At 36.5% G+C, this 15427-nt stretch overlaps 1 protein-coding gene across 6 annotated transcripts in view; it reads right to left on the reverse strand.

Moving 5' to 3' along the window:
• The window catches only part of pico (ras-associated and pleckstrin homology domains-containing protein pico), a 126485-nt gene that overhangs the window by 54289 nt on the left and 56769 nt on the right, over positions 1 to 15427 (reverse strand). Inside the window, exon 1 of one of the 6 annotated variants that reach the window (XM_089857740.1) lies at positions 12842 to 13916. The exons of 4 other annotated variants lie outside the window; for them this stretch is intronic. In XM_089857740.1, coding sequence (XP_089713866.1) covers positions 12842 to 12904 — 63 coding nt within the window. In that variant the 5' untranslated portion in view covers positions 12905 to 13916. Of the gene's footprint in view, positions 1 to 959; positions 1375 to 12841; positions 13917 to 15427 lie in introns of those variants that run through there. One more of the 6 variants, XM_089857737.1, reaches the window with a different exon arrangement.

Raw genomic sequence — 15427 nt, forward strand, 5'->3', positions numbered from 1 at the left:
TTTACTCGCTCGTACTGCCAGCCAGCCGTCATCCATATTTTAATTATTGCTTACCGCGGTCTATAATTTAATTGTTTTAATTATCAATTAATATTTCATATATAAGTACCGAATAATAAACATTAATGAAAAAAAAAATATATTTTACGGGCTACCCAGAACTGGTTTATATGTATATATTTTCTACCCCCAGCTGACAGCTCAGATCTGGCTGAGGTCTAAACTCAGCCGTCTTTACTAAAAATTTTTTCATATAAATATAAATTTCTTATCACAAAGTGGCCAAACCTGTCGGGTGTACGTACTTCTTTTCTTTCCTTTTGAGATTAATTTCGTTTTAAAAGGGTACCAGTTGTATTTAGCCGAAAGGGTTCTTTTATTTTTTAAAGTTAGGGTCAAAAAGATTAGGCTTAATTTTTTTACCGTGGCGACAAAACCCACCGCCAGAAACATAAACAAATTTCGGTTAGGTATTCCCTAAAACCAGTTTTGAATTAAATATAAAGTAGGGTTGTGGGATAGGTTAAAGTACTTTAACAGATGGACTGTTAGATTGATTTAAAAGTTTACGTGTAGCAGACGGAGTACAGGTCACGCAAGTACGGTAGATTAGTGGGTTGTGTATCATAGAAGTTAATTGTTTTAATTTGAACAAACCCCTAATATTTCTCTAAAATTGTACTAAATATAGTTTAATCGGCATTAAAATGCCGTAATACAACTAAGTTATATCAAAAAATGACGTAAAGTAACTGCTAAATTGGTGTAAAATGCTTTCATTTCCGTAAACGAGTGGTACAACCCTCCATTAAGGTTGCCTACCCCTTTAGTACCGGTCATTTCCCCTTCCCTTACACTTATTGACCCCTGACCCTTAGGTAATGGACGAGTTTCGACCACAGAATCATTAGTACACCCCCTACGAGTCGATGGATCAAGTGAGTAAGTACGTTACTTACATCATCATCATCTTCCACGTCAATTCCCGCATCGGACAAAACATCTTCGTCCGTATCACTTAATGATGATCGGTCCGTTAATTTCGCCCGGTATCTCCGGCTACGAGCTGCCGCGATCGCCGCCGCGGTTCGACCAGCGTTTTGATACCGCTTTTGAACCACGACCGATGCCATAATTAGGCTTAACGAAAATTAGGCCTATAAAAACTTGCACTCAGAAAAACCTCCGGCCGACACACGCGATGCGATATTAACCGACCGAATTAGGCTTAGCAAAAACACCGAAAATGAATCATTTTTGGGTTCACAATTCCACAAAGAAAACTTCACTCCATAGACGTTTAAAAATCCACCACAAAAAGCAAACGCGAAAATCCCGCGTGGCTTCTACCACCGAACGCGTAAAAACATCTATTTTCGATTCCCAGCTTATGTTTGTCCCCCTCGCGGCGCGGCGTTCGGGCGGGCAGGAGGGAAAGTTTTTATTTCCGGTACGAGACATCCGTCACGTGACGCGAATGCCGCATTTTCATTGGCTAGAGCTACAAGCCCAGGGATCGGAGACGAGAGGAAATTCAGGGGGTCGTCTATAAAGAGTTTATATTTTTCAAACAGGCAGGATTTTAAAATTTATTATAATAATAAAGAAATAGGAATAGGGGGTGGGAAAAAGGCTTAAAGGAGTTTTCTAAGCAGTAAATCAGGTTTAAGAGAGGGCCTTTTATTAAGTTCTTATTTTTATTAGAAAGAGGGTGAACGAGTTAATAACCCTGGGCCCTTTTTTAAGAACCAAACACGAACGAAGTAATTCCGTTTTCTTATTATAATAAAAGAAAAATTTAACATTCTTTTAAATGATCTGTTCTGTATACGAATATTCTAAATGAATTTCGAGATAATTAGAGAAGTCTAACGGGAAATCCGGATATTTCAGACGAATGAAAAAGAAATTGAACTAGTTTTAGTCCTATATATTTTTCTATGAAATATAATATTTAAACAGGCAAATAAACACCCACATCTAAGCCTATTTATTAAAAATGCCCAAAAATAGAGATTTCCTTTCAAAACATAATGAATATTATTATACTAGGCTTACATTACGTAAGTCAAAGTTACAAATAAAACCAGTTACTTCTATTTCTATCCCATCGCGAGAGTACAGTGGATGTAATGCGTTAAGATTACGTATTGTTTCACACCACTAAATCTACGATACGATTTAATTTAAAAATCACGAATTTGAACTGAACTTCTTCTTAAGCCTTTGCGATTTAACCCTACTCCCCAATTTGAGACTAAACTTTTGAGAGATGTGGGAGGATGGATGGATATATGGTATAGAAGGATTGTAGCTTGGATTGGCCTCGGGAAAAATATCTCCCAGAGCGAGATTTTCTCTCATCCTGGGATTGGAAAAGATGTGGTTGGCTTGCTCGCTCGCTCCATGGAGGATGGGAACTTGAGAAAGGGAAATAGATTATCCACCCCCAAAAATTTACATTCGAAGAAGAAGGAGAAGAGAGAAGTAACAGCGGTGGTCCTACTGTGTTTTAGGGTGATGACCGGGAATCCTTTTATAAGATTCCAGATTCGAAGATTTTGCCATTAACTTAGTCTTAAGGGAAGATGAAACGTCCAGGAAAAATACACAGTAATGTTCACCCAAAATCTGCACCAAATTTTACCAAACAACTAATTACAATTCATGTTCACCACACCTTGTACTTAATAAATTGGATAAAAACTTAATAGTTCATTCTTCGAAAATACTAAAATGATGTCACCCTCTCTTGAATATAAACCGCAAATTTAAACACGTGGTCTTAGTGGCGCCAAATTTTGATAAAAGACATTTGAACCACGTGAGTGAATGGAATTAACAGTAATCTTAAATAAACCCCCTCAAGTAAACTCTATTGTTTCATCGCAGTTAGGCCCGAAATAGGCTTAGCAGCTTCGAGAGAAACGAGTGGGCGCTAGTTATAACAATGCAACTCACAAACGTCAAGCATCATTTCCCGCCATTTATGGACTTTAAGTCTAGAACAGGAGGAACGTAGAGAGGAGGCAGAGTTGTTGGGGACCTCAATATTCTCGGGCATGGAAATCCGCTTATCTGGCGACCATAAAGGGGGGAATTTAGGCCCGAGTATTCGCGATTGGTGCATGAATTCCCTGGTATTATTAGGAGGGGCCAAGGTACCATCAGAGTGGGCAGATCTCGGGTTGTAGGGTGGGCGGGCAAAGAGAAATCAGTGAATGTGTGCCCCACCGTGCGTGGTCTCCAGAGGCTAAACCCCTCATGCACCACGTGGGACACGAAGAAACACGAAAAACGGATTTGCCGATCGATTCAGCGCTAGGGATATTGGCGTTATAGTAAGTATCCTTATTCTTTTTCAGCGTAAAAGCGTACCAGGTTTGGAAGCTGGGGTGTATTGGTTTTGAATTGCGATTGAAAAGCACCTGATAACGGGGTTTGGATGCGGAAAACACTAAGGTTGTTGTTATACTTCACAAACTATTTCAGGTTTTTCCTGGGATATTCCTGGATATGTTCTATAACCCCTTTCAGGGTAAATTCCTTGAAATTGCCTTTAGTTTTTCTGATCTATAAAGATTCGTTCAGACTATCTGAAACTTAAGTTAAATTTAATTTTAATTTAATTACTTAGCTATTTTATCAAAATAAAAAAAAAATATGAAAAAGGGTTGAATATAAACAACACGTACTTCCTAAATAGCGTCGTCTGCATTTGGAGATAACAAAATTCATTTTCACAACAAACGTGCATTAAATATGAACAAATATTTTTTATAAAACCAAAATAAATCCATGGTTCCATTTGAAATTTACGCAGAACTTTCCAAGTATTCTTGTTGCCCCTAACGTAACACCGCCACTGAAAATTAATACGAACCGAACCCATAAAACAATACTCTCCCATTCAGTCCCTAGAGAGCATAAACCCCCTCTACAACTTCTTTCATGGAATAAACGAAAAGAAACAAAAAATAATCGAGACCATGCAACTCCTCCCAAAGAATCGTGCAGAATTCATCTCCAAAATCGATTCAAGAAATTGAAAGAGGCGAGGCGTTGGAGCAGCTAGCGTGCCCCTTGCATCCCTTGTACCAAAAATTATTATATATACCTTGGTCCTTTCATGCAGAAACTAAAGAGAGAAGAGAAAGAGAAAAAGAGATGGGATGGAAGATGCTGTATGGACCAATTTACGGATGAATTGAATACGTGGAAAAAATTAATGGGTCTATGATTTTTTTTCATGAGTAGTTTACATTGTAAGCTGAAGGTAACGCGGATTGATACGTAGCGTAAATACCCCATAGGGATAAATGGAATCTGAGTAAATTGAGGATGGGAATAAATCGAGGAAGGAAGAAGCTGGGGGGATAAAAAAATTGAGATGGGTTCAAGTTTTTTATAGGAAAACAATTACTTCAAATGGGGGATTTATTGGATTTTAATCTGTTTAAGAGATTCCCCCTTAACGCTGGTTTCCAATGGGGTAAAAAAAATTAAAAATGTGTACAGGGAATAATTGGAAAATCGTTTAAACGTGCAAGTTTAATTGCAAATAATATGTTTCTAATTAGAGGTATGATGACGTTACATAGCTGATTATCTGCTTATTGAGAGTAATTTGGGCTATTATAATATCAAGGGAACTTAGTTGAAACTCGAGTTACGAAGGTTCAAAAATTGATTGATTTATTCAAAACAAAAAATTACGAATTCAATTTGAGAAATTATCAAGATCGTATTGATTACAAAAATTTATTCATTATTCAGAAAGGGGATTTTTATTTATTTTTTATTTGAAATCATCTCCTAACCTATTCCCCCACAACATATAAAATCCTCTCTCTGTATTTAAACATGATCATAAAAAACCATCGTGAAATTCGAAACGGAAACACGCATAAATATGTACCGTCGTTTCCGGTCCATTAAATTATATACTCCTAATGTATTTCAACTTCAAGTCAAAAAGGGTTTTAGTCAAAATGAAAAAAAAAAAAGACCGAAATTGGGCTATAGCTCTCTTATTTTTTTATTTTCGTTCAAAAAAGAGGAAAAAATTTCTCGTTGACAAAGTATGACAAGCGTCCAAAGATTGCAGCGCGTGCTTCAGATTTAATTCGGCTAATATAAAGAAAATTTGACACGTTTCTAACTGAACGACCCCCTACCCCCATCCCCTACTCTGCACCCTAACTTTTAGCGGGAAAAAATTGGGGCTTGCACATGAGTCAGCTTACAGGATGACCTTTTTTGGTTTTTTAAAGTGAGGATGAAACTAAGTTTACCCAATTTTTATTTTTTTTTTTGTAAAATTTATTAATTAATCTGTTATATATAAATAGAGTAAGATTCATCTTTGCGACGTCACTCTAAAGTAAAACGATGGAACGATTAAATTAAACCTAAAATAACCTAACTTAAAATTAAGACGCTAAGCCTAATTCATCTTAACCAATGCCCTATTGACTTAAGCGGACGATTTAAATATTTTCGTTTTATCCAACCCTGATCCGCCAAAATATTGTAGATATTTCTTTTGAAAAATTGCCCCTGGTTTGCCTATGCCTAAAAAAATAGGGTGCACTGTTATAAGGCACTATAGGGACTGGGGCACCCGTATTCTGGCGTCTAGGGTAAGACCAGCGCTGTCGTTTTCATTATTATTTTGGGGGTTGTGAGGGACGGAAAATCTTTTGTCCGAAAAATTCAAAGTAATCCATCCATTTTTATTCCGCTGGGTTCCAAATACAATGGAGTGAGAGTCCCTGAAGCATCCCGTCCCCTTTAGCTAAAAGCCCTGAGAAATTCGTGCGTACTTATTATCAGCATCTTCCGAAATCACGTGAAAAAATTCTGTCAATTGTTACAGCGCGTGAAATTTCAAAAATTAAAAAAAAAAAAACAAAAAAATAAAAAACAAAGGCTTAATGAAAATAATAATATAGCCACAATGCACGTGATTTTACTAAAATTGTCTCGCGCCCACGATTTTTCAAAGCCTATACTGCCTTTTATTCAGCGCTAATCTTCCTGATCCGATGGTGGACGGATGGATTGCTGCAAAAACACTTTTTTTTTTATTTTTTTTTTTAGAACTTTTTAAAATTTTTCCCGCCCGCTTGGCTGAATTTCCGCCATTTTAAATTAATAAGAGTGGTCTGTCTATTCCCTATATTGATTGCGGCCTTTTATGCCTTTTTGTTCATCACGGCGACAATAATATGGGGAAGATGGGTAAAACCCTGTAAATAATATGGTAGTACAATAATTGGAAGCTTAAATTCAATTTAGTTTAACAATAAAAACTATTGGACTCATAGAATTAAGTCAAAAACTACTCGGATAAATCCGTGCTAGCCTTTTATACTCTAAAATTGAAACCAAGGCTTACCGCGTATGCAAATCACGTGACATTACATATTTTTTAACAGCACGTGAAATTTATTTTAATATTCAAAAAAAGGCTTAAACTCATATTCAAACAAAAGCAGACGATGTAAAGCGAAATAATTGCTTAAAATTAGGCGATAACAACTAGCAGACGACATAGGATGGTATAATGTTAAGTCATAAATAATCTAAATTACGTATAACAGTCAAGACAAATACTGGTAAATTGGTCTACCCTAGATACGAACGACAGCGATTACGTTGGAACGATAAAATGAGTGTCTTGAATAGGAGAAAGTAATAATAGCAGCAGCTCCACATTCCAATATCAGCTATCCCCTATTTTAAATTAAACGCATTTAAGTCCTAGATAACCGTTATATGGTCTAAGAAAGGAGGAATGCGATATATAGTGAAGTACAAAATGTTTTTTCAAGCTCCATAGAGTTTTATAGAATGTCATCGACTAACGCTGCTGCCGCTGTTACTTTAAGTCCTCCCCCACGAAGTCACTCACTACGCGCGTTCCCAACTCAAGCAAACAGCCCAAATGCAGGGGACCAATGTCTGTCCATCCATTTGCGCGAGAGAAGATGACCTACTATAAAATAAAGCACCAAGAGATAGAATCTCGTAAAAAGATTGTCGTCGTACTATTATAGTTCTTAACATCCACGGACTATTTTTATAGTATTAGCATTTCCTACGCGTAGTGCGAGGATATCAGCTTGATTAAGTTCATAAATAAAAACTATATGATATTAAAATTATTCTCTTTCCAGGATTGCTTGAATTTTTCCATATTATTTACATGAATTTTCGTTAGAACTTTTTGACCTAAAATTTAACGTCTAAAAACCCAACATGAAAACCTCGTCATCTTAAAGACATAGGTTTACTATTTTCTACATCTGAATTTAATTTTAGAATTTATTAAAGCGCATTTATAGCAGACGACATTTTAATTTTTTCACCCAAAAGTTAAGCCTAATTTAGTAATTACATTTTTTGATATAAAATTATACCGGAAGTATAATAGCAGGGCGCTAATATAACGCGTTAAGAAAATGCGCTCTTAAAATGAGAGGAGAAAGTTTGAGAGAAAACGGAACATTCTTCTTAAATCGTGAAATACGTTTTTGAAACTAAACAGACTCGATTATAAAATGAATATTTCTCTTTTGTATAGACCATTCCATTACTTAAGAAGAAGGAAGGCGCCAAGAGACAATGCGTCAGAGTTCAGAGTTCACTACACGAGGGAGGCTAGCCGACTCGGGCTGTCTCTAGCGGTGCTTCTTGGTTGGCGCGAGGGAAATAACCCAAGAAGGTGACCTCCCCCGGCCCTGCGGTGTTTGCTTCTCTTATACAATTTATGGAACAGTCTATAATTTCTTCCAGTATGAAGTATTAAAACTATCCATCAAAATTCCATATACGTTTCCTCTCTCTTATTTACGGTTTCTCTTTTATAGTTGAAAGGGTTTTCGTGTGAACCCTAGTATTTAATATTTTCGTTCGTTCTCTCTCTTTACCAGAATAACTAATTTCCTCTCTCTTCCAATTCCTTCCGTTGGTTCGACGCAAATACTTCCTTACATCGTCTTCAAATAATTCAATATTAAGATGAAATAAACTTCAGCCGCCACTCCCAATTAATAAATATTGAAGTTTCAAGAGATACTGACTGCACCGCGTAAAATATATAAATATATAAATTAGGCTTAACGAAGAGTAATTAAAATTGCATCTATTGCAAAGCGTACAGTAAATGAATCATCATATTTAAAAGAAAATAAAGAATAATTAAACTAAATAAATTAAATAAATTAGTCTTAGCTCAAGCATTATCTGCACTGCATAAATTTTAGCAATTAGGCTTTGATTCGGGTGCTATACAGAGAATTAAGAAAAGGTTGAAGTTTATAATTGCGTTGAGTGTATCATCTCCCCTTTAAATTTAACAGCCCCCCCCCAGTTAGATCCAATCTTAATTAAACTCTGTTCTCTCTCTCTTTCTCACACACACAGACACACATTGAGTGATCCCCGATCCCTTTTAGATTGACTTTTAAGCGAATACACGGTTCAGTTCAGTAATAACAAACGAAACGAATGCAATACCTTTTCCTTAATTTGAACTTACAGGAACAGGCTTCATTTCAAACCTAATTTTGAAGGAACAGGACACAATCTTGGAAAGAAAATACTCTTTATTACATCCGCTATTTCTTCCTTCCATTTTCTAAGATTGAATGTCTACTATATTTCCTTATGGCAAGTGTTTCGAATGTCTAGCCGCGGACGGGGGAATGAACACGACAAGCAAGCCGGCCCGGTATTAATTAGAAATCTACAAATTGGCTTCAAGGAGAGAAAGGAAGGAAGTAAAAGAGACGGACATCTTGTCAGGAAATAAAGGGTGCTAAAGAGGAATTACAATTTCCAGGAGTTTTGAGCTCTTGACACCTTCGGAAGGAACGAGGGGTCACTAACTCACTCAACTCGCGACTATACCGTCCTTTAATCTTGACTCGATTTAACAATATGAAGAGGTGTGAGCAGCACCTCGAGATTGAAATTGCACGCGCAATCCGAGTATTCCTCGTGAGTAAAGCTACTAATTCAATCATTTTAGACTTTGAAAGTGCAGCAAACTCCGATTGGTACACGCGCCTTAAAATGCACGTGAAAAAAGTACAGATAAATTTACATTTTCCAATTGCCATTTCTGGGTTTGGTTCTTTGATAATTTTATGATTGAATGCGTAGGCGTTCGGCGTATAAAATTAGTTACATACGAGTTGGCTGTAATAACATTTGGTACACCTGTCAAACTGATTGGGGGGAGGGGGGCAGCTTCCGGTTGAGATTCCTTTCCCGCCCAAAAGACATTTTTCTCGATTCGTCAAAAGAAAACTCGTTAAAAAACTATCAAAATATTAGGCTTCTATTTGAAATTGCTAGCGGAGAATATCGTGTCCATTGTCGAGTTAGTTTAGCTTAGTTCATTTTATCTTTCAAAATGCAAACTCCTAGGTTTCCCTGAAAGTTTCTATTAGCGATTTTTTGAATAAGAAATATAAAGTAAAATCTGTCCAAATATTTCTGGCGAGAAAATTCTATTTAAATCCTCGAGGCTTTAAACGTTAAAACGCGCCAAACGAAATAAATCCTCGAATTATTGGAGAGGAAAATCGCCCCGCTATCTATTCAATTAAAGCCAGTTAAGCCTAAGATATACTCTATGCCTAAACGCCACCCTTATTCCCGCCTTTAACTGTATTACATCGAATTTGGGCGAATTTAACATTTCAAGAGAGAAAATAAAAGAATCTAAATGGAAACGGTCTAGCCTAGACTGAGACGATACCAACTCGAATTTGCAACGCGATTAAAACTAATCTCGCCTTTAAATAATTGTATTAGAATTAATACTATATATTGCATACTCCGGGTGAAACCATACCAAAGGCATTTTGGAAAAGCGCGAGAAAAAGTTCCTTAAATAGAAACGTTCACGTGCAAAGGAAATTCATTCCATCTTAAGAATGCAACTGCCTTAATGTTACGTCAATACAACTTGGTTATCTATTGAAAATAGCTTCGACTCTATTGCATTTTTAACTTGAAATCATTTAGACGCCATCCATTTCATCTCAATTTGAATTTTCAATTAGTATAAAGGAAAGTAGAAGTTAAAGGTGCGGTTAAGTGTAATGTACTTTGCGCTTAAGACAGTTTTCCTAGCCGTATGAATAAAAGCGTAAGTTTTTGCGAGGCCCCAACGGTAAAACCAACTGAGTTTCTTACGTAAACCAATAAGCCGTGATGCGTTGAGGGTGCGAGGTCCCTTTAAGGGGGAAGTCTGCGCATGGCTAACGACAGAAGTCCATTACTTGAATTACTAAAATAAGTATACTGGCCACTGGTAGCAAAAAAATATTGCTACCATATTTCAGCACGTAAATTGAGTAGAAAAATACACTACTTTCATTCCTATGAGATTTAACATTACGTATTCCTCCGTCTCAACTTTCACTAACGTATTATTTATATCCCCCCCTCTAAAAAATCAAATCACGGGAACTTGCTTCGTCCCTTGACCAGAACAAAAACGCGCGAAAGCAATGTTGAAATGGATACGGAGGAGAGGCCCCCTCCATGTATAGCAACTTAGCAAGCGCACCCTCGTGTTTCCCGGCATGCAATGCAACGCGCGGACTAAAGTGCCCCTTGTCACGCGACTGAGTTTTCAGTAAACGTCATCCCCTCATGCAGATTTGCTTTTCATGGAAAACGTTCAATTTAAAGCGGGGGATCTTTCTATGCAAATTGACCAATTTTCGCCCGCTTCGTCCGTTCCCCAGTAACTTTTTCCCGCGCTTTCAATTTCAACATAGTACCTACCTACTATTTACTTTCAGAGCCTGATATTCCTATTCAAGCTGCTTTATGGGTAGCTTGTATTGCCTAAAAACGTCACGTGTTCTTAAAAAGCAGAATTTGAACTATTTTTTATTAAATTCTTTTCACCTATGACCAGCTTTGAAAGGTCATATCTCTACTTTAAAAGTAAACAAAGAGAAACGTTTTTGGTATGTCATAGTTCAACTTGTCCTCTATCCAACCAAACTAATTACTTGGGCTTTATGACTCAAAATAATAAAATTTTTGATAAAAAATAAAATTTCCAAAAAATACGCTATAATTATGACAAAAGGGGAGGGGGATGAATACTTTTCTCACTACTAACACAATTTTAAGATGAAAAAATATATAATACGCTCATTAAAAACTGTTTGTAGGTACGAGATCACCTATTCCAAAGATTATTATACGTGAAAACCATTTAACCGTGACGTAACGGGGTGAATCCTTAACAATTTTTATTTAATTTTTTTTTTATCTGAAATTAAAATTGTCGAAAAAAAGAACATAGATAATTCGGCGTCACCCATAGTAATTTAACTCTATAACAATTTGCAATATATTTCAAATTAGGCGACGCGAGTCCTTACAAGTTCTAACTAACATAAATACAAGAGCAACAGACCAAAACGTATAGCCACGGTTGTGAATCTTTGTCCATCATCATTTGTATGGATGGAAGAGGGAGGGAGAGTTAAGACAAAGTCGCTGGCGTATATCATTAAATAGAATTATGTGAGAAAAATAAAATAAATTCTTGGTAAAAACATTTTTGGGGAAACATGCCTATTTCGATAATTGGTTTGGACTTTTTCAAATATAATCAACGTTTGACTCAGTCTCCAGTTTTGGAAATTTGGGGTTGCGATATATAGCCCTATTTGTCCTCTACAGATAGAGCTTGCACTAATTGTTAAATTATATTAAATACACCATAAGTTAATTATGCATTATTAACTTATGAATACACTTATTTTAATTAAACTCAAAGGTGTATACGAAACAATTTAACAATCGCCTTGACTCGGTCTAAATCGTCTCTGATTTAAAAATGAAAAAGAAATTAAATAAATCAAGCAGATTGTGCCCATCTCAAAAAGAGAGAGATAGAGATAAAAAAAATAAGTTCAACTTTTTTTAAGGTATTCCTAGGCTACACCTTGACGCGTGTCTAATTTTTTCTAAAACTTATCTATGTGATGATAATGGCAAATGGTAATTCCAGGTGTTTCTAAATTTCTCCACATCAGAAAAAAACTAGGTACATTTCTTGCTGGCAAGATAGTATAAGTAAGTAACACGCGGTGAATATAAAGTAATTTAAATAATCGAAAAGACATTAAAACACTATCTTAAAAATCCTTTTTTGAAGAAATAAGAAATCATTTAGGTAAAAGAAAAATATTTGAAAATCACCTGGATCTAATTATCTTATTTATGATGGAGGAACGTTTTGAGCTAGAGGCCTTGGAATTTAGTTGCATTGCAATTAGTAAAGGCATATCGTTTACGGGTTAATTATCTTTTGATAATTTCAACGCGTAGGCATGCATATATGTTATAAATAAAATTATTATTGTATATAAAAAAAGAAGAACGTGATCGAAATGCGGGTTAATATTAATATTACAATTTTATAACAATACATTTCCGTATATGAACAGGAAAATGACTGATATAAGCATAAAAGTAATTTGAAGTCATTATAAGACGGTTATGGGCAGTTGCCCGCCATTAACCAGGTTATAATCTATGGGGAGATTGTTTCTAGTGCCATTACTTAATATAATACCCTTGAAATAAAAAATGCTCCACATTTTAAAATGGAATTTTTGAGGGAAATGGATCGAGTAATCCAATTAAATTAAATATAATTATGTAAATTACTTCCTTTCTTTCTAATTGAACTGGATTATAATTTTATAGCCTTTGAGAGGCGTACGGTAAATTAAAACCCTAATTATTTTTCAATCCACTCAAACACTACATAATTAATAAAATCAATTCTTACTTCATCCCAAGATGTTGAATCACCAAAACATCCGGAAAACACTTTACTCTTTTTGACCTTCATACTAAATTTGACCTCCAACGGAAGTAAAAGAAAAAAAAATGTTTCCAGATTGTTCAATAACTATTAATTTAGGGACTTCCGGGTGACCCTAAAATGTCACAAGGGTTTTTTTCTCGAAGGGCCACAAGCTCAAGCGAAAATCGATACTTGGTACAACTCCAAAAAAAATGTAGTCCAAGTAGTTAAGTAGAAAGCTAGCTTTACGCAAGTCAAAAAAGTTGAAATTACACTAGAGAGTAATGGCAGTCCTCAATTTTAAGCGTAGTAAGTTCTGCGGGTAAATATAATGGCGTGTCACTAGTCTATAAACGAAATGGAGGAATAATACAGCGTTGAGTCATTTCGCTTGCCAAAAAAAAAACCATCATCGAAGTTTTCCTTGAATATCTATTACTTTTCTTTGAAAAAACATCTTAGAAAAATATCTAGAAATGTCCTGGGGATGCACTGTTCGGTGGCACTCACTGTATTGCACTTAGAGATGTGGCAACGTTACCAATAGCAACGCCAGTACCGCACCATCATCGCGGGCAAATGCAAAATCGAAGAAATAGCAATTTTTACCAATATTTTCGTATTTTCGTTTTTTTTATCTTTTCTTAAAGTAAGTCTCGCGACTTTATCTTGATTATTGGTTTCACGTGACGTCAATTTCCCGCCATTCCAGCACGCGTTTCAACGAACATTAGGCTTAGAAAAGCGCGCGTTAACATCATGGGTTTGCAACTGAAGAAAATCGCTTTTATCGGACGCAGTTGCGCGATATACTTTCGGGGATATTTAGATCAAACTGAGAACTGAGATGAGTTGGGTTTTCGAGTTTTTACCAAAGATTTTCAGGGGCTAGGTCTCTTTATACGGAACCGGAAGTAATTCAAAAAGGACGGGTATCATTTCCGGCGCGGTTTGGGCAAGAAAAAAAACAGAGTAACTTCGCGAGTTTTTCAACAACTTCCAACGTAACGTTAAGTATTATTTAAAAAAGAGGTTACTGGCTGTAGCAGGAGCATCTTTGGGCATCAAAGAACAAATTCGGAATGAATAGAAAAATAATATCGAACTTGGGTTGCCCTTATCATCTCAAAACCAATATTCAATACGGAATATGATAACAACTGGCGTTTCTTCAATGCGAAATCCCATTAGGTTCAACAACGAATTTTCCAGATGGTATATACCAATATAACCGTGTCATTCTTAATCTTCAACCGAAGTAATATAGATCGATTATATCAGGTATGGTAAAACGTAATGCATTCCGCAATTGGTACGGAGTATCCCCATGGTCATAAGTATACGCCAGAACCGGCCGCGAACACCTGGTGACTCTCCCGCTATACTTAAGGGGTCTTAGGATCACCTAAGCTTGTCGTTATCGACATTCGCTCAGCGAATTTGTAATGAAATAGGACAGGTTAACTAGATAATGTATACTTAATAGTATTGGCCTCGGGCATAGAAATAAGTATTCATACACCGACTGAGGTCGTTTTCTTTGAATGTAAGAACATTTACAAACATAGCCCATAGGTAGTGTTGGATTTCTACACATCGTATTAAAAGTAAGCTAATTGAAGTAATATCCCTTATGAACTTACAGCTCGAGCTAGTTCAAGAGAACGACAAGCGAGAATTGCAGACTGCACTCGGTGGTTAATTTTGCATGCAGGACTTCCATCTAGTTTCTATTTAGTCTGCATTACTAAGCCCCCTGTGACAGCGCCTCACCAGGCGTACATCGCTTTACCCTGAACCTATGACCTACCTCACAAGCTCTCACTAACCAGTGACAAACTTATGGTTTTCCCAAGGCTATATGGTCTACAAGCTCAGAACTTTTGACGTATTTCCGGGAAGGTCTATATTACATCAAGTAAGTAACTTCGGTTGTTCCGAAGAGGGTCCACCGCCACCCAAACTTTGGGTAGCCCTGAGGCGAAGTTTAAAGTGCGGACCTTTAAATCGTAAAAGCCGAGTGAGTATAGTATTGAAGAAAACACCACCTGCTTTGAAATTGGGCAAAGGCAGCTAGGCCTAACTAGAAAACGGCGGCAGATGTTAGGCACGCGACTATAATACTACAGATTGCGATGCCCGGATCAAGATTAGCACCCGTTTCTACAAAAGGTATACAGCCGTGGCGGCACAACTCGAGGCTCATTTCGAGATCTTTCTACCATGGACTCGTCAGACAGTTCAGTTTGATTGAATTTCCAATCACGTTCCGACGCTTCAATCTCCAACCAGAATGATATATAAAACTGAGTGGCTTGCTATTCGACGGCCTTATCTAACGACTTCTCTTCCACATAACGTTACGTCTAAAACTCTAAATCATCAGACACTACCCCCCCACCCATTTTGAACATCTATAATCTAGTAGTTTTTACCCTAAGGAATATACTGCATGACCTTGATATACTAGAAATAACCCAAAAGATACCCTTGCTACATTTCATAAGTATATATTTTTGTATCCCAGTTTTGATATCCCTATCAGGTTTAAGCTTAGAACCCCCATAC

This window comes from Phalangium opilio, unplaced genomic scaffold (assembly GCF_054372755.1).
Source record: "Phalangium opilio isolate 3A_F unplaced genomic scaffold, DU_Popi_V2 ptg000011l_1, whole genome shotgun sequence".
Lineage (NCBI taxonomy): Eukaryota > Metazoa > Arthropoda > Arachnida > Opiliones > Phalangiidae > Phalangium > Phalangium opilio.